The sequence below is a fragment of the Marmota monax genome, unplaced genomic scaffold (assembly GCF_021218885.2).
Source record: "Marmota monax isolate L192 unplaced genomic scaffold, Marmota_monax_Labrador192_F-V1.1 WCK01_AAM20220418_F8-fsc00182, whole genome shotgun sequence".
Lineage (NCBI taxonomy): Eukaryota > Metazoa > Chordata > Mammalia > Rodentia > Sciuridae > Marmota > Marmota monax.
Window position 1 is genome coordinate 905,391 of NW_026693043.1, and position 19,474 is coordinate 924,864.

General features: G+C 37.0%; 1 protein-coding gene across 13 annotated transcripts in view; it reads right to left on the minus strand.

Moving 5' to 3' along the window:
- Positions 1–19,474, minus strand: part of Cask (calcium/calmodulin dependent serine protein kinase) — a 389,850-nt gene that overhangs the window by 191,926 nt on the left and 178,450 nt on the right. For all 13 annotated transcript variants that reach the window (XM_058582480.1, XM_058582484.1, XM_058582482.1 and 10 more), the window contains exons 4-5: positions 11,516–11,593; positions 6,285–6,357 (exon numbers count right to left, since the gene is read on the minus strand). In XM_058582480.1, the coding sequence (XP_058438463.1) occupies positions 6,285–6,357; positions 11,516–11,593 (151 nt within the window). The remainder of the gene's footprint in view (positions 1–6,284; positions 6,358–11,515; positions 11,594–19,474) is intronic.

Genomic DNA, 19,474 nt, shown 5'->3' on the forward strand with positions numbered 1-19,474 from the left:
TATCTTTATACCACAGATGCTTCCCTAAACAGCAGATTGTAAACCATGTTGAGTTTTTTTTTTGTTTAAATGGAATTGAAAAATTGGCTATTTAATGTCACAGTGTATGTTTTATATAAAAAATCCTTTTCTAAATTTACTCCAATTTTAAAGTTTGGATTTCAGAAAAATGATATTTTTAACTTGTTTGTGAGTTGTAGTCAACCACAAATTTGGGATTTCAAAAATCCTGAATTTTGACTTACAGGTCAACAGGATTTTCTTTTAACTAGGAAACAGACATGACATGTTTATTTCCCCTTTCATTCTTCCTATATACATACTTTCATTAAAGCAGATTTCAAACTATTAATCAGGAACACAAACCATTAAGACTATATAAACAAAATTCAGGATGACTACCCAACCTGGAAGTGAGTTTGTCCTCTGTGGGTGGAAGAGGAAGATGGTCCATCTGGTTCTAATTTGGTGAGGACTCTTGGCCTATCCCCTGCTTTGCAGATTGCAAGGGTGGAAGCTGTTATAAATAAACATGTGAAGACCACGGAAAGAGAAGCTTGCTGGCAAATCATAAAAGGAACACAAAAGGGACATTGGTAATTTGTTAAGCATTTCAATTATGCAGCGTAATGCTTGGAACCTTCCTCTGATGGTCCCCAAATTCCAATGGAATTGATATCATTGGAGAGAGTTCCTATAGCTAGAAAGGTTTTTACACCTGGCAGAAAAACCTCTTTGGCCACATGATACCACCCCTGGTTCAGGAAAGAAGCAGTGAAAGGAGGCACTTCTAACAAGAAAAACATTTATCCCTTTTCCCCCATAAATCAAGGAGTTTTGGTATTTAGAAGGGTAGATGGGAGGATAAAAAGCATACATAGGAGTTAGAGATGCAAGATAACATCATATTCAACAATCTTACAGAAGTAATGCCTGAGGATTAACAGTGTGCTTTTTTTTTTTTTTTTTTTTTTTTTTTTGGTGCTGAGGATCAAGGCAAGCACTCTACCAACTGAGCTATTTCCCTAGCCCCAACAGTGTGCTTCTTATCATAAGGAATAAAAGAAGTAAGTTTGGGTTCTAATGAGAAAAATTTATTTTATACAATATGAAGGACTTTGGGGAGTCATGGTCACAGATATCAAAGAAATGTCAGCAACCAAAGGCAAGAGGAAGGAATACTTTAAGAAATCCACAATGCCGTGGCAAGCAGTGTTATATGATGAACAGGCATTTATAATATAAGTCAGACCATCAGAAGGTGAAAGGAGAACTGAGACCAGAAGGGGAGCGAAGGGCAGCCAGGCGTGTTGACACATGTTGTGAGGAAAACCATTTATAGGAAGCATACCCAGAAACAATTGGGCGGGAGGCCTCTGGCTAGTGTATGTGCACCGTGAGTTTCCACAGTTTTGAGAACTAAAAACTGAGCACCTAAACCTCCTGGGCATAGGCCCTGTTCAAAATAGAAAGCAGTGTAGCAAGCAGTTGTGCTCCCAGAGGAGCTGCTTCACTTCAACTTTATTAAAACTGTACCTGAGTAGGTCAGAGTGACAGAAAGGCCTACGGAATGCTGAGGTTCTGCACATCCAGGTGGTGCCTTGTGGGGCTGCCTGCAAGAGTTAGGAGAGCCCAGAGAATTCCACAAACTGTGTGCTTAGCAGAGCCAGCAAAGGCAGGCAAGGAGCCAGCAGATGCATTTACTTGGACGACTGTGCAAATTTTCTCCAAAGTTCTTTTAATTTAGGGATGAGAGGAAGAAAATAAAAACATAATGGAAATTTTCTCATCCTTTCACAAGAAAAAAAAAGAATTAAGGGAAGAAGATGACAGAAAAAAATGGAAATTTGCATGCATGCCTTAATTAATGTCTGAGAAATATTATGACAATGGGTCTTAACCAGGGCCAATTTTGTGCCCCAGAGAACATTTGGCAAAGTCTGAAGACTTATTCAGTTGTCACAACTGAGAGGAGATGCTATTGGCTTGGATGCTGAGAAGTTTTGCTACAATACCCAGGATAGCCTTTCACTACAAGTTTCTGGTCCCAAATGTCACTAGTGTGGCTGTTGGGAGAACTTGTGTTATGATGACATGTCTCCCTGAATTTCAAAGAATTGTACCATTACTTTTTGTTGTATGTGGTACTGGGGATTGAACCCAGGGGAGCTTTACCACAGAACCACATCCCCAGCCCTCTTAATTTTTTAAAAAATTTATTTTGAGACAGGATTTCACTGAGTAGCTGAGTCTGGCCTTGAACTTGTGATTCTTCTTGCCTCAGCCTCCCGAGTCTCTGGAATATAAAGGCATACACCACCATACCTGGCTTATCATTATTTTTAATGCAATTTCATGTGAAATTGCTTCTCCAAAGCAAGCAGGTTCCATTACAGGTCACATGGTCTGTACACTCAAATCTAACAATCCTTTTTAGACTCAAGTATGATGATTTCAAAAAGAAATGCCCAAGTAAAGAAAAAAGTACTATTAATCAATATAATGGTGGGACCTTTGAGAAACTGCATGCTTTTAACTCTTATGGTAAGAATTATGAGAATGGGAAAGAGAGAAATGCATTGTTAGGAAAGGTTTACAATGACCCCTATGTGGGAATACCTCCATAACCAGGTCCTCAATCAAACTAACTTTACCTAAATTACCCAAGTCATATTAGTAAATCCTGTTGACACAACTTTTGAGATATATCTGGAATATAACTGCTTTTCTTTTTGTTTAAACCACTTCCACTGCTGCCTCTCTGGTCTAAGTTGGCTTGGGGAGGGATGCAGGGTGGAGGGGGAGGTTTGTGGCTTGTCTCTTTACTCTCGCCTTTGTTCATTTTGCCCCAGCTATACCTGCTCCTTGCTGTTCCTCCGCTGGGCTACTTGAGTTCCTGTCTTGGCACCTTTGCACTGGCTGTATCTTTACCTAGAACATTCTCGTCTTAGATATCAGCTCAGTCCCTCCCTTGCCTCCTTCAAGTCCTTGCTCAGATGGCATATTGTCCCTATTCTAACACTCCCTGGCCTTGTGGCCCCTCTTTTTATTTCCCTGAGTCCTTTTCATATTCTAGCCTACCCTATAGTTTCCTTATTTCTGCTTATTGATTGTTGTCTGTCTTGGGCTGGGAGTGTAGCTCCAGGGTAGAGCCCTTGTTTAGCACGTGTGAGGCCCCAGGCTTGATCCCCAGCACTGCAAAACCCAAAACAAACAAACAGTGATTATTGTCTGTCTCTTCTGAACTAGAATGTCAGTTCCAGAAAGGTAATGATTTTGTCTGCTTTGTTCATTGACTAATTTCCAACTCCTAGGACAGTGCCTGCCACACAGCAGGCTGTCAGTAAATATCTTTTAGATGAATGTCTTAAGAAAATACACCAAAATTCAACATTGCTGATTAAGTAAATTGTGAGTATTCCATTTACCTATGCAAAATGTATAGATTCCAGGTATTGAAATATCAAGAATAACAACATGAATATGCACTCTGTGTTGAGTCTCCCTGCTGACTTAAAAAAAAAGGTGTTTTTTTTTTTATTAATTTGCAGTTTGAGAATGACTTCTTTTTCCTTCCTCAGCAGGATTCTGGGTGCTTCCTAAAAATTATTTGGCATGTACTTTAGAAATAATAAACTAATCCAATGCAAAACTGAGGTCTTTGCACACACTGTTCCTTCTCTATGAAATGTCCTCTTGTCTCCATGTAACAACCCCATGACTCAAGACCAGGCTCCAACATGACCTCCTCCATGAAATCCCTCTACCTTGTATAATAATTATTTGTTCACCTGTTTATAAAGATGACCACCAACAAGTTCTTCTGTTTTTGTGTACATCCACACTACTCCAAACAAAAGATGAAAGCAGTGGAAGAAGAGAGTCAGTGAGGGAGGAGGGGAGAGGAAGCGGAAGTACTAGGGACTGAACTGGAGCACATTATATTCCATGCATGTATGATTAAGTCAAAAAGAACCCAAGTATTATGTACCACTACAATGTATTAATAAAGACATTTTAAAAAGATGAATCTATTTTTCCTCCCCTTGAACCCAGGTTAGCCTTATGATCATTTTGGGGGAAGGGGGATTGAACCCAGGGGTGCTCTACCACTAAGCTGCATTCCCAGTCCTTTCTTTCTTTCGTTTTGAGACAGAGTTTTGCTAAGTTGCTCGGGGCCTTGCTAAGTTGCTGAGGCTGTCTTCAAGCTTGCAATCCTCTTGCCTCAGCCTCCATAGTCACTGGGATTACATGTGTGTGCTACTGCATTTGGCACTTGATGACCTTTTTTACGACTGATAGGATTAATTGAATGCAGAGGATGTGACACAGTACAAATTCCAGACCCAGGTTTCAAGAAGCCTGGCAACTTTCCTTTTTGCTCTTTTGGAGCCCTGAGCCACTCTCCTGCTGGAGAAGGGGCCATGTGGAAAGAGTAAGAGAACTCACTGAATGAGAGACAATGAAGAGGGCCTGTCTAGCTCCCCGTTGTTCTAGTCTGCTCAGCTGAGATGCCAGAAAACTGAGGGAAGCCTCTGTGGAAACTAGCCATGCTGCCTTAGCCAATGGGTAACAGAACTGAGCTGTCCCCACTAAACTCTGCCCAAACTGCAGAACCATGAGTAGATAATGACAGTTGTTGTTTCAAGTCACCAAATTTTGGTATGTGTTGATCTACAGTAGTTGATGAAAGATACACACTGCCTTATCTCCTTCTCGAGACCATAATCCTTTTAGGTCTCCAAGCACAATATTCTGTATGAAGTAGGCGCTCAAATATTTGTTGAATAAATAAGTCAGAATATAAATTAGAAGGAGAAGTCAAATATAACTACTTTTGGATTTTATTTGGTTTGGAGTTGTCATTATAGCAAATATCATGGCTAATCAAAAGCTGACTATGTTATTGAAAGTATTCCAGTGGAGTGCATTGTCAATCATGATTTATTACATCTTGCTGATACAATTATCTTTCAAGAACAGAATTCATGCAAAACGAAATTGCCTCTTGAGTGAAACAGTTCTAACCCAATGCTATTACATCATTTTTTGAATATATTTTATAATATACATAGATATATTTTACTTTATATGTACCTTCTCATACTCATTAAATGCAAAAGAATCACACAGCATGCTATTAAATTTGATAACTCCCCTCCCTCTTTACCTTTCCATACTCCTTACTCTGTGGTAACTGACAAATTTGTTTTTATAAAAGTGGTAGGCAACCATTGGTTTGTTCAGTATTGCATTCTTACAACAGGATCAATTTCCTATCACCATATTTAAAAAGAACAAATAAGATACTATACACTAACTTACACTAATATGTATTTTGTACATTCTCCAATGATTTTCATTTGCTGTTTTAATATTCTACTAGCTGGTTCTGGAATTGCTCATGCTTTACCTCAGCTTTTAACTACAAGAATTTCTGTTAAAATAAACTCTACTTAATTTTTTTAGCCATTTAAAATACACTGAAAAAGCCAGGCCTTTAGTAGTATGTGTTGAAGGAAGAAGCACCATGTCTCTGGGTGCTGGGGGTTAGAGAGAGGCCAGCAACAAAATATCAAGAGTCTGAAAGTAGAGCTGGAGAGACCTAAGAGGCTCCCTGTTGAATCTCAGTCTTGGAAGGGGCTGGAGGCCAGGAGAAGGGCTCACTGGTCCTTTCTGGATTGCCTTTATATTTTGGTTGAAAATGTTAAAGAGCCAGGGACTGAGAGTTCTCATTAACTTGATACTAGGATGGAATGGGCAGAAAGAGTGAATAATGATCATACTTATATTCTAAGGGTACAAACTATATTGGATCTATAATTATGATTTCACACTATGTTTAAAAACTACCTGCAAAGAAAATGCAATGCTGACTGTTTTACATTGTAACATTATGAAAATGTAAGTGTGTGGTTAACTTTTACTACATTAACCAAATTCTAATTTTCCCCTCAATTAACTCACTGTAGGATGGAGTTTCATTTTTCCTATTTGTTGGATTTTTCATTTCTTTCTCTCACACAATGGCAAAAGAGGAATAATGAAATGTTAGATTGTATGCAATCTTTAATAAAAAGAAGGAAACTGAAATTATAAGGTGTTCCTATTAAGAATCAGTATAATGACTTTCTCAATACAAAGCAGCTAAATACCTTTTTTTATTTGCAAATAAAATTAGATGTAAGATGCTCTCTATGAAAGTATTAAAAATTTCTGATTATTGTCATTTACTATGTCAATTTCTCTTCATAAAATTAAAATTAGTGATAAGAATGACTTACCTTCACATCTCTGTGAATTATGTTATTATCATGACAGTAGCGTAGAGCTTCCAGTATCTGTCTCATGTAATGGCTGTAGAAAACAAAAAAAATTAAAGAAATTTAAAGCTGTAAAAATTTTTTATTTTTAAAACTTAATACACAGAGTCCCTAGTTCATAACTCCCACCTTTATTTTAGCTGCCTATAGACATCTTTATGTGAGCAGAAAAGAAAGTGAACTTAATGAAAAAGTTGGCAGACTCATGAATGATGAGCTTAATGAAAAAATAATATGTTCTATATTTTCTAAGCCAGGTCAAGAGAATTTCATAGAGTTCATAAGTAAAATTGCTCTGCAAACTAAAGATTAAAACGTAAAACATGAAAAAACTTCTAAAATTCAATTCTATTTAGTTAAACTGGATTGCTATTAAGTAAGCCGTGCACAAACTATCTGGAAGATTCTAACCAAAGGGGGGGGGCCTTCTGTATGCCACCACAGTGGACATTCTGCCTTGTTCCTATTTACCTCTGAGGACAAATGAGGGAAGAGCCTCCTATGTGTACAATTTCTCTTTGTAATCTAATCAGGTTTTAGTTGGGGCACTCTTGAACAAAGCAGGGTTAGTTCTAGGCCCATGTCCTGGGAAGTCTCAGCCCTCACATGGCCAGCTGGAGTCTGCTGAAATTCCTCCACTGCGGACAGGTGAAGAACAAAGAAGGAGTTAACATTTCTAAAAAAGTCACTAAAATGTGGAAACAGGGTCAACTAGCAACAGTGTGTGATCAAGAGTACAAATGATCTTTGACTTATGATGGGGTTGAAGCTGTATAAACCCATCTTAAGTTAAAAATACTGTAAATTGAAAATGCATTTAAACCAAGCATGGTAGCACATGCCTGTAATCCCAGCAGCTCAGGAGGCTGAGGTAGGAGGATTATGAGTTCAAAGAAAGTTTCAGCAATTTAGTGAGACCCTGTCTCAAAATATAAAATAAAAAAGCTGAGGATGTGGTTCAGTGGTAAAGTGGCCCTGGGTTCAATCCCTGGTTAAAAAAAAAAAAACAACACAAAACAAAACCAAAAACCAAAAAAATATAAACGAAAAACCCCCCAAATCTTCGTTCAATGAAGCATCATGGTCCCTGCTTTACAGAGAAACTCAGCAATATATATGTTTGTGTTCACCTTCCCTAAGGATCAGGAAAGATGGTAATTCCATGCAAGGAAAGAACTGGCCAGCAATCTATTTAAGTGAATCTATTTATTTATTAAATAAGTATAATTATTTAATAAATAAATGAGTCTATTTATTTAAGTAGGCATTATCAGGGGTGGAGAGTGGTGGAAGAAAAGAAGAGGTGACTCAGTCTACTCTCCTTGTCAACTCTGGGTAAAAAAGACTAATGCTATTTGCCATGCAGAAGACACTTTATCTCTGAAATGTCCTTAACAGAATGTTCCTGGCTAAGATTATCTATGGTAAATAAAACCTGGGATTTTTGAGGCATAGATGGCTTCCTGGAGAATGTCACATAAGCTATCCATCTCTCTTGGGAATAAAACGGAGATGTTTCATAATTGAAATGCTTCTCTGTGTATGTAGAATCCCACAAACCTTGGATAGAGACTTAATCTATTCTGGGCCAGGGTGCATTACTGATGCAGGAAGAAATGATGTGGAGAGCTATCCTTGACAGCCCAGGCCTCTTTCTGCTTCAGCTGAGCCTTTTGATTGCCTGTATCCTTGAAATTATTCAGTAAAGCTTGGTACTTGGTAAAAAGATCTCTCTGATTTGCAAGAGTTTGATTTGATAATCTGATTCCATATGTTAGCTCACTCCACAACTCATCACCCCTGAAAGGACAGAGGTAATCACTAATTGGGCTGTACTAAGTGCTGAGCAGATTTTTATTTGATGCCATGCTTTGCTGCTCCTCTTGAAACTCAGCCAGTTGGGGAAAAACAACATTAGCAATTTCATTACTTGGTGTCTCAGAGTCTTCTTGCAGTTGGTCTCACTAGAATACTGATAAAAGCTGAATTTCCTAACAATGAATCTCAGAAACAGAAGAGAGAAAGGAAGGTTAGGAATCATCTGGCCAGACACAGTACACAAAAGGAAGAACCATGTGCCCTTGTTACATGGTCATTGATGATCTGCAATAGGGAACATACCTAATAATACTGTCTGGGCCTCTCCCCTGCTTTTTTTTAAAATTTGTTTTAATTAGTTACACATGACTGTACAATGATCTTGACATATCATACATTTGAATCAGATATGTATATATGTGACTGCATGACCAATGTGATTCTGCAACCTGTACACTCAGAAAAATGAGAAATTATACTCTCCTGCTTTTTTTTAATAAATTGTATCCAAATCTCTCTCTGAGCAATGTCACTTAGTGGTCTCAATGCTACTCTTTTATGGTCCATTCTGGAAAGTTCCTTTCATAAAATCACCGTTTTAACAGCAAATACAAATGGATTTAAAAGTCAACAGGCTTTCATTTTGAAATATAAAATCTGCCCTTTCTATAAATCTCAATATTGGGAGAGACCATAGTATTCTTTCATTGTACGATGTCACCTTTGCATGAGATCATCCTGCCCAGTCCAGTGGAAAAGAGAGGCTTGAAGTTAAGGGAAAGCTAAGAAAAGGTAAGAAAAAAATGGGGAACAGAGTAAAAGTAATACTGGTTTAATATCAGCTTTGTCAACATATATGCCAGATATCCTGGTTACCATGGCTCAAAAAAGAAAAAAAATATCTTCTTCCATTGAGGAAAAACATTTTAAAAGAATCACAATTCTGAATTTTTGGCTTTCCTTATTTTATGCTATGCTGCCCTTGGAAAATTGCAATATAGACAAGTAGGATTTTGGGAGGTGGGTACTTAACCCAGGGGCACTTTACCACTGGGCCACATTCCCAGGCTTTTTCATTTTTTATTTTGAGGCAGTCTTATTAAAGTCTTGAAGGCTTCACTAAGTTGCCGAGGCTGGCCTCAAACTTGTGATCCTCCTGCTTCATCCTCCTGAATTGCTGGGATTATAGGCATGTGCCATTGCACCTGGCAAAAAGTAGCAAAGGCAAGTTACTTCAACTTACTTAAAAATACACACAAATGCCAGGCACGGTGGTGCATGCCTGTAATTCCAGCGACTCAGAAGGTTGAGGAAAGAGGATCATGAATTCAAAGCCAGCCTCAACAACTTAGCAGGGCCCTAAGCTTCTAGTGAGACCCTACCTCTAAATAAAATACAAAAAAGGGCTGGGGATGTGGCTCAGTGGTGGAGTGCCCCTGAGTTCAATCACTGGTACAAAAAAAAAAAAAAAAAAACCAAACATATAAGCAATAATATGCAAAAGACTGAGAATTTCATTTTGTCATATAAAGTGATTTACAGCTAGGCCACAAGAAAATCAGGATAGCATTGACTATTTTTGGTATTAGAGAAATTTTTAAGAAATTTTGAGGTACAAGAAAAAATATGAATTTACAATTGTGATAGGAGCCCAACAATAGCAAGCGGGACTTAAAAAGAGCATGACACAAAAGAGGACATTTAGCTTTGGTTTTAAGATGTTATCAGGAATCTAAAGAAATAATTATAGTTAACATATATAAACTTTCATTTGCTGTTTCTCTCTAGCCCCAGTAGTGTAGGAAAGCAGCTTTCCTACAGTGAGCATATTCTTTACTCTGTGCTTTAGCCATGGTTGCTCCATCTTTGAGACTGGGGTCCTTGCTCCCTAGACAGGATGATTCAGGGCAATGAATTTGAAGACAGTCAAGTCATTTAGGGTTCAAAGTTGTATTTGGATGGTCTCTAAGTTGTTTCCAGCTATGTCCTTCTATGATGCTATTATTATAAAAGGAATAGTAGGAGGAGGAAGTTGTAATCATTTAATATAACTTTCTCAAATGATAGAAGGTTTTAATAAATCCTAATAGGTTTGTGGGTTTGAACCTTTCAACATATTATGGTTGGTGACTGAGGAGGGATGCTGGGATGTTGTACTCCATGTTTTACTGATTGATGGATTGGTACTGGGGATGGAATCCAGGGCCGTTTAACCACTGAGCCACATCTCCAGCCCTTTTTAAATTATATATATATAATTTGATCATATAATATATATATATATATATATATATGTATATATATGTATATATATGTATATGTATTTATATTTAGAGACAGGGTCTCACTGAGTTGCTGAGGCTGATTTTGAACTCATGATTCTCCTTGCCTCAGCCTCCCAGCCACTGAATCACAGGAATGCACTACTGCACCACACCATGTTTTAAGCAGGCAACCCACTGGAGTGTAATTATGATATGATCTAATATATCCAAAGCAGATAGCTGTATTGCTTTAAATATATAAGCTAGTGGCCCAGTACTTGCTTGGCATCCATGATTTTTCATATTTATTTCTTATCTTGAGTCATTAGGTCTTTATAACAACTCCATTTAAGAACAACAGTTGCCATACACTGGCCTGAAGCAAATGTATTCAGTAGAAAAATGATTTTTTTGTTGTTTCTTTTACTGCTTTGTGTTTTTCCTTAGATGAACTGATCACATAGCAATGTGATATCACTAAAGGCAAAAGGAAGAACTAATGAGGTGCATCTGTCAAAGAACAAATATCAAACCAAAGAAACCCAAGTTCATTTCTACACATGGTTCCTGGGCTATCAAATCCCTCCTTGTATAAAAGCATCAGAAATGGGAAAAACAGCAGTACTGGTGTGAAAATGTAGACCCTGTTTTTTAAAATGTTTTTTTAGTTGTAGTTGGACACAATACCTTTGTTTTATTTATTTACTTATTTTTATGTGGTGCTGAGGATAGAACCCAGTGCCTCACACGTGCTAGGCAAGTGCTCTACCACTGAGCCACAACCCCAGCCCTAAACCCATGTTTAAATAGACCAATTCATTGTTTGGTAGTTTGCACTTTGAGTTACTATTTGATTCTGCTAATGCATATTGAAACAGCTGTGATCCTTGCAGCAAGGAGCAGTGGTGCACTCACCATCCATTGGAAGAGCAGGTGATTTCTTCATTATTACTTTCCTCTACTTTATTTCTGCGGACTCATTTTATTATTATTTTTGCAGTACTTGGAACGGAACCCAGTGCCTTGTGCATGCTAGGCAAGCAAGTACTCTACTACTCATCTGAGCCACATCCGTGGCCCACCTCTGGGGAGTTAGATACAGATACATACCTGGCTACAGCTTCACTGTATACAAAACCAGCATCAGCTCGCTTTACGATTTCAAAGCACAGATCAGCTCCATCCATACTGTAGAGAAATGTAAAAAGGAATGTAAGAAGAAATTCCAAAAAGGCAACACTGAAAGTGAATACACTGTCATCAAGTTATTTGTTGACTTATTGCTAATGACTGTATGTTATTTAAATCTCTTTTCTTTCAATGAAAAGCAGGCATAAATTATACAAGATATTATAACCATCTTAACATTGAAAACGTGCAGGAAAAGTAACCTCTAGCAAGAGTAAGGCAATGGAAGTATCCAATATCATGAGGTATGGAAAACTGACTATAAATTTTCTTTTCTCTAGTTTATCATGATAAGAAGTCCCAGAAAGGAGCAATGCTGGAGGCTGTGGACACATTTTGAGTCAAATTCTAAAATTACCGGTTTCTAGTCACGTAATGTAATACTTCAGGAATACAAAGATTTAAAACATTTCATTGTAGTTATCACCACCAAATGGGAAATTTGAACTATGTGTCGTGAAAGGAAAAAAGAATGAGCTGATCTATATTTTTGTTTACACTTCCGTTACCAAAGTTAATTGCTACAAATATATTCTAATACATTGATGTGATGGTCACACAGTGTTACTATCTGCTCTAAAACTTACAATGGTTCTCTCTTTCTCACAGGAAAGGTAAGATCTCTTGTGGTCTTGGCCACACCTGCTTTCTTCTATCTACCCTGTCCAATGGCATTTCAAGAAACCACACTCTCTAGCAAGAATGGTCTTCTTAGCACTCCTTGAATATATCATTTCTTTTTCCTTTTATTTTTTGGACATACACGTTTGCATAAACTGCTCTTCATAATCAATAACTGCCTCGATTCAAATTTCCATTCCAATCCCACTTCTTACGAAGCCCCCTCAATGGTCACCAGTTATATTAATGTCTTCCTTTGCTTTCTTCCTTTAACAACCTACACATAGTCACAACATTTGGCATTTACATAATGTAAATACATATACGCATATATGCACATGTAACTATTGCTAGGTCATTACTTATATTAATGAAATTATTCACATATTAACAGATACCATTTTCATGCTTTAAGCCTTACAAAATGTTTTCAAATCCAGTGGCTCAGTCTCCAGTATACCTGCTATAGGTATTATACTGAGGAAATAGAAACTTCTAGAAGGGAAAAAAGTCACTAACATACTTATTATGCGGAGCACTTCCTGTCATACCTCCCTTCAACTACCCCATGAGGTCAGAATTATTCTCATTCTCAAATGATCTGTGATTGGACAAAGATACAATAGGGACAGGATTCAAGTCTCTGGTAGCTGTGTCCAGTGCTCTTCCGGTTGACTACAGCTACACCTACTGGGAGTACAAAGAACAAAGGCACAATCTCAGACCCTATAACACTTCAACAAGAGTGTAAAGTTCTAAACAACAAGTAGGGTTTATACTTTCAACACACCCTTAACCAATACCCACCAGAAGACTGAGCACACAGTAGATATTTAATGAACAGCTGATTATATCATTTGGATCTTGGTGTGGTTTTATATAAATAAAAATACTTCCACATTTATACCAGGTTTCACGATTTTTACCTAGTTTCCATTTCACACCTGATGGACAGTTTCCAATGTTAAGTAGGGTTCTCTCCAAAATGTATCTGAGGGCCTAGTCTACTCTGAAGTACTGTATCACCTGTTTCCTACCATCAGAAATCAAGCCTGGGTGAACCTTTGTGAACAACTCTGATTATCTGTGTAGTAAAATTCTTAGGAGTGGGAGTTGCTAGGTCTAAAGTATATATACAATAACGTTTTCCATATACATACTACCAGAAACATTTTAAAATTAGAAAAAATTCATATTCTTTCTAGTGAGTGTGGATGTGTCCTTTCCTCTATCTTGTTACCAGTATAATGACTACTCTTTTTCATTTCTGCCAATCAGAGAGGAGAAAAAAAAAAGTCATTTGTTATTGCTTTAATTTACAATTCTTTGATTACCACAGAGGCTGAATATTTTTTGTTTCTTTGTACTGTGGAAGAAAAAAACTCCTATTTTTAAACCTGGCTGCAGTTTAAACTAGCTAGTTGATCTATGAGGACTGAAAAAAATATCTCATAGTGAAGGAATTGGTTTTGTTTAGGTGTTTTCCTTTCTAATTGTGCATTGTGAAGATAAGCACTGTTCAGCTGAGAAGAGGAGTTGGCCAAAGGAGAGAGCCAAATTGATTGCATAATAAATGTGATAGTCAGTCTTTCATTGCTGTGAACAAAATATCTGATGAGAACTACTAAGAGGAAGAAAAATTTATTTGGGTTAATGGTGTCAGAAGTTCAGTCTATGGTGAGTGAAGTCCATTACCATTGGCTGAAGGTGAGGCAGTGCATCATGGGGGAAGGGCCCAGTGAAGGAATACTGCTCAACTCAAGGTGGGATCAGGAAGTTGAGAGAGACAGAGGGTGGAAGGAGCCACAGGGAAGATACATCCTTCCATGGCATGCCCCCAATGACCCACCTCCTCCAGCCACAGCCAATTACCACTCAGCCCATTCAAACTAGGATAGACTGATTAGATCATAGCTCTCACATTCTAATCATTTCACTTCTGAATATTACTGCAAAAAAAAAAAAACAGGAGCTTTGGGGGGACACTTCCTATCAAAACCATAACAATAAAACATAAGAATCTGGGAGCTGTCCTGAGATCTAGAGGAAGACTTTTTGGAGGGACCTAAAGGGGAAAAGAGGAAAGGGAAATGAGGGCAGGCATGTTTGCAAAGTGGTGAGAAGCCAGAGCCTATGGGGTAAATCAGTCAATTAGAAAAAACTGGAAATTATTTACTGCCCTGTGCTATAATTAATAGCACTGTTCAATCTATTTTTTCCTTCTGATCATATCTGAAATACTAGTCCTTGAAATTACAATCTCTGCACATGCACATATATACACATGGGGTATTTTTAGGTTTCTCTTCCACTGACCTGTTTATTCTTGGATCCAGAATCATATCATTTTATCTTTTTTTATTTTTTGGTAGTGGGGATTGGTCCTAGGGGCACTTTACCACTGAGTTACATCCCTAGCTCTTTCATTTTTTATTTTGAGACAGAGTCTTGCTAAGTTGCTGATGCTAGTCTCAAACTTCTGATTCTCCTGCCTCAGCCTCCAAGTAGTTGGGATTATAGGAAGGCACACCTGGCTTATTTTAAATACTGTAATGGCACTTTGTGATATTTGACAAAATATATCTCATTTCATTATTCTTTTTTTCCTATGAATTTTTCTCTCAGATGAAAATTAAAATCATTTTGTTAAATTGTAAATCTTTAAAAATATTTTGACTAAGATGGTATTGCATTCATTTATAAACTAACTTCTAGAAATTAAATTTTAAAGACATTTTCATCCATGAACATGATATGTTTCTCCATTTCTTTTCATATATCTAAGTTATAATTTTAAGGTTTTCTTTATATTGGTTCCAAATATTGATTATTAGTTTCTCTCTCTATATATATACATATACATGTTATAATATATATATATATATATATATATATATATATATATATATATATATATATATATATATATGATTTTTTGTGTGGTGCTGGGGATCCAACCCTCAGGCATGTTAGGTAAGCACTCTACTGCTGAGCATATCCAAGCTCCAGCATTATATTTTAGTTGCATTATAAATGGGATCTTTTGGTCATTATGTGCTTTTTCAGTTCAGTGGTTCATAGCCAGAAGTGCCAAACAAAATCAGCTGTGTAAATTTTTAAATATGCAGGCATGTTCGATGAAGGATTATTCTGAAGTCATTGCTGTGAAAGTCCTTTTATTAAAGCTATCTGATTAGTTATTTATAATATTAATTGATATTAAAGTAAAAAAGCAATCTGTTATTTTAAATTTCATGATACAGAAATAAAAACTAAAAATACTGTTACTTATGCAAATTTTATTCATCACAGAAATTTAATATGTACATATTCATAATACAGTCCCGATATAATAACCTTGAACCTTTTAAACAAAATTGATAATTCAATTCTTTGATAAACTTTAATAATGTAATGATTCTTTAAGCAATGATAAAGCTTCTTTCATTTCTTTTTGTTTTTGGCTTCCTATCTTGGGGTGTTCCTGGGGCTGTCATGAATTTTCAAAAAGCAGGTTCTGAATTTCCCAGCTGTCTTCATTCTAAGGGAGTGAGATGAGAAAAAAAACCTTCTATGGGAGAATATGGGGAGTGCCTCTTTATTGTATGCAGAGAGAAATCATGGGAGATTTGCTCAGAATTAAAAAATGGTGGGATTATGAATGAGTTTAGCTTTCCTTCTCTTTCTTCTATCTGAATTTTAAATATTTCATCATGAACATGCTTGTTTATATAATTAAAAAATATTATCCCAAGGCGAGGCATCAAACAAAGAAAATAGATCACAGGTCTGGAGGCACAAGGTATTACTGGCTGTATACTGAAGGGGATCAGAATACACCACCCTCAAATATACCACTTTGGCAAAGGATTATTTTGAGCTGAAGGCATAAAATCCTGTGCTGTTATTTTGCATAAATTGCAATACAGTTTTTAAATGTTTACTCTCAATTTCTGTACCTATCTCTCAGCAGACAGGTAACAGATGGTCATCTGGCACTTGTCTACAAACTATTCTTTGAGAAACACTGTTATTAAGGACAGATCAAACCTGGATTTCCCTGACCAGCATTTTCCCTGAAGATGACAAAAATAGCAACTATAGAAACTGGATGAAATTAGACAAAAAAAATTGTTTAAGTCTTCAAAGTATTAACCATACAGGGAATGAAAAATTACCTAGTAAGAACAGGGAAAGAAATTAGAGCTCAGAGAGGTTAGCAAGAGCTGCTTCTGCTCTGAGGGGTAGAGTGGGCTATGGAAAGGAGACAGGGGTGAGGGGAGCTTTTGGAGAACTCTGGTAATCAGATGAAGACTGATAGGGCCAGTTGATTTTTGCACCAGTGTGAGATTGAATGATTCTTTGGTGGACTTCTGAAGAGACTGACAAAGGCTAAAGCCCTGACAAACTATCCTGGCTGGGGCCATAGAGATGGATTTGGAAAACTGGGAAAATGAATCTTTTCTGGTATGACATGTTGATAGCATAGAAAAACCTCAATGCACATAAAAGCTGAGCCTAAAAACTTCAGCAAGAAACATGTACTTAGGGTACATTTCCTTATCACAATGTAGTTATGTAAGAAATGAATCAACAAAATAACCAAATAAATCCACACCTGGTTGGAGGTGAAGAAATGCATGCTAAATAACTTATTAATCAAGGAAGAAATCATAATGAAAATTAGAAAATATTTCTAACAATGATAATTAAAAGAGTACACAAAACACTTGTGTCAGATTGAGGCATTACATTTTCAGCATAGTTCTAACATTCCAGTCTGAGAAGATGGCAATCCATGTTACTCACATACATATACATACACACACAGACACACACACACACACACACACACACATCTGCCTTAGAGAAACTTTCTTGGATCAGGAAATCTGTAGTTGATGGAAAAATACATCAACATGATCCTTTTTTAAGGGCAATTTTATAGTGCTTGACTAAAGCCTTAAAAATATAGATGTTCTTTGACCTAATAACTTAATTCCAAGGGAAATAATTAGTGCTCAAGAGTGGGTAGAACTATGGAATTTAAAATTTTTTTCCTTTTTTTTTAAATTAACAGGTACTACAAAAGTCATACTAAATCTATTGTAATTGTTAAAAGTGCAAAAAAAAAACAAAAAAAAAAAAACCCTTTGCAATGTGGCTACAACAGTAATTCCAAAGCAGTTTTTATTCATAAGTTTATGATAGAAATAATCTTATTTTGCAGTAATAAAAAATTAAAGGTAGCATTTATTGAGTGCTTAACTATGTGATGGGCATTTTCTAAGTGATTTACATATGTTGATTCATTCAATGGCTACAAGAATTCTGTGAGGTAGGTATTAAAAGTAAGAAAACTGAGAAACAGCAAAGGTTAAGTAACTTGCTCAAGAGATCACACAGCCCTTTGAATGGTGGAGGCAGGGGCTGGAGTTGTGGCTCAAAGGTAGAGCACTGGCGTCGCACACGTGAGGCCCTGGGTTCAATCCTTGGCACCACATAAAATAAATAAATAAAAATAAAGATATTTTGTCCATCTACAACTTAAAAAAAAGAATAAATGGTAGAGGCAAGATTCAAACTCAGGCAGTCTGACTTTGGAGTCCATGTATCCCCCCAAAATGCTCACCTTACAAAGAGGGAAACTTACAACTTCTACTCAAGGTTTTCAGTTATTTAATGGAAAACAAGAGATTCCAACTAAGTAGGTAAAATAATAACATGAAGAAGGGCTCTGCAAGAAATCCATTTTCATGCTTATTATGGGGATCTCACACTCCAGAACTCCCAGAGGATATGTGTGTGTGTGTGTGTGTGTGTGTGTGTATATATATATATATATATATATATATATATACACACACACACACACATATATATACATATATATGTATATATACACACATATATGTGTGTGTGTGTATATATATATATGCTGGGGATTAGATGATTAGATATTAGATTCAGGGGTACTTAACCACTGAGCCATATCCCCAGGCCTTTTTTATTTTTTATTTAGAGAAAGGGTCTTTCTGGGTTGCTTAGGCAACTCACTAAGTTGCTGAGGCTGGTTTTGAACTCTCGATCCTCCTGTCTCAGCCTCCTGCACTGCTGGGATTACAGGTGTGTGCCACCACACCCGGCTCCCCAGGGGGATCTTCAAAATGCACAGCCTCCATCCTCGTCCTCATCCTCCCAGATGATATATGTGAATATTGTATTAATGATAATAGTTTAAATGAGTTCTCTATATTTACTAAGCTTGTGGATAAATGCTTGGTATATACAGATTTGTATATGCCAAGACTGGAAGATACAAATCAGTCTCTTGATTAAAAAAAAACTAATTTTTTTTTCCTAATTCAAGACTTTGCTCATGGTAGTGTTTTGATGTCTTCCCAAATGTATTATAACCACCACTTCTTCCAGTACTTTTGCCCACTTTATGCTTCTTTCTGGGATGTCTTCTCTCTACTTTTCTACTTGTCTGACTCCTACCCTGATACTGATGCCCTTCACCAACTTCTTACAAGCTTGTTGGCCTGTTCCAGCTCCAAACTGTTTCCTCCATGGAACTCATGGGGCTCTAAGCACCTATGCTTGTGGTAATTTAGATCTATACTACCAATTATTATTTATTTCATGGGCAGGTGTCTGTCATGTGTATACAATTTGGCTATGCACAACTTGAGGGCACAATCTTTTATCTGAATATTATATTGATGAGTATTTACAAGAATTTGTGGATGGGAAGTGCATTTCTAAAAGAAAGTCATATAACATACAACCTTTGTCACTCTTCCCCTATCTAAACCATAATTGAGAGAAGGAATTAGATTTCATTCACTGTACATTTATCAAGCATCTACTACATGTCGAAGATAGAAAGACCAGTTCTATGAAGATTTCATCTTCTCAGAGCCTACACTGCAGAAGAGGAAACGAAGAAACAAGATAAAAACTGTAATGAATGAAAGAAGATGGCATGAGTTTCAATGGAAGGAAAAAGTACATCTCTGAGGGATTCAGAAAGTCTTGATGAAGTAGGGAGATCGGTCCTGAAGAAGAGAAGAAGAGTGGGGGGAAAGGGAGAAGAGAAGAGGATAAGAAAAAGAGCAGGCAAGAGCACAGGGAGAATGCAGGAGTGGTGGTAATTGTGTGGTAGTTAAGAGGAGAGCAAAATCTCAAGGCATTTTTTCTGACCAATGACAGTAGGGCCTGAAGCTCCAGGAGGTAAGTCAACATATTAGGTGGATG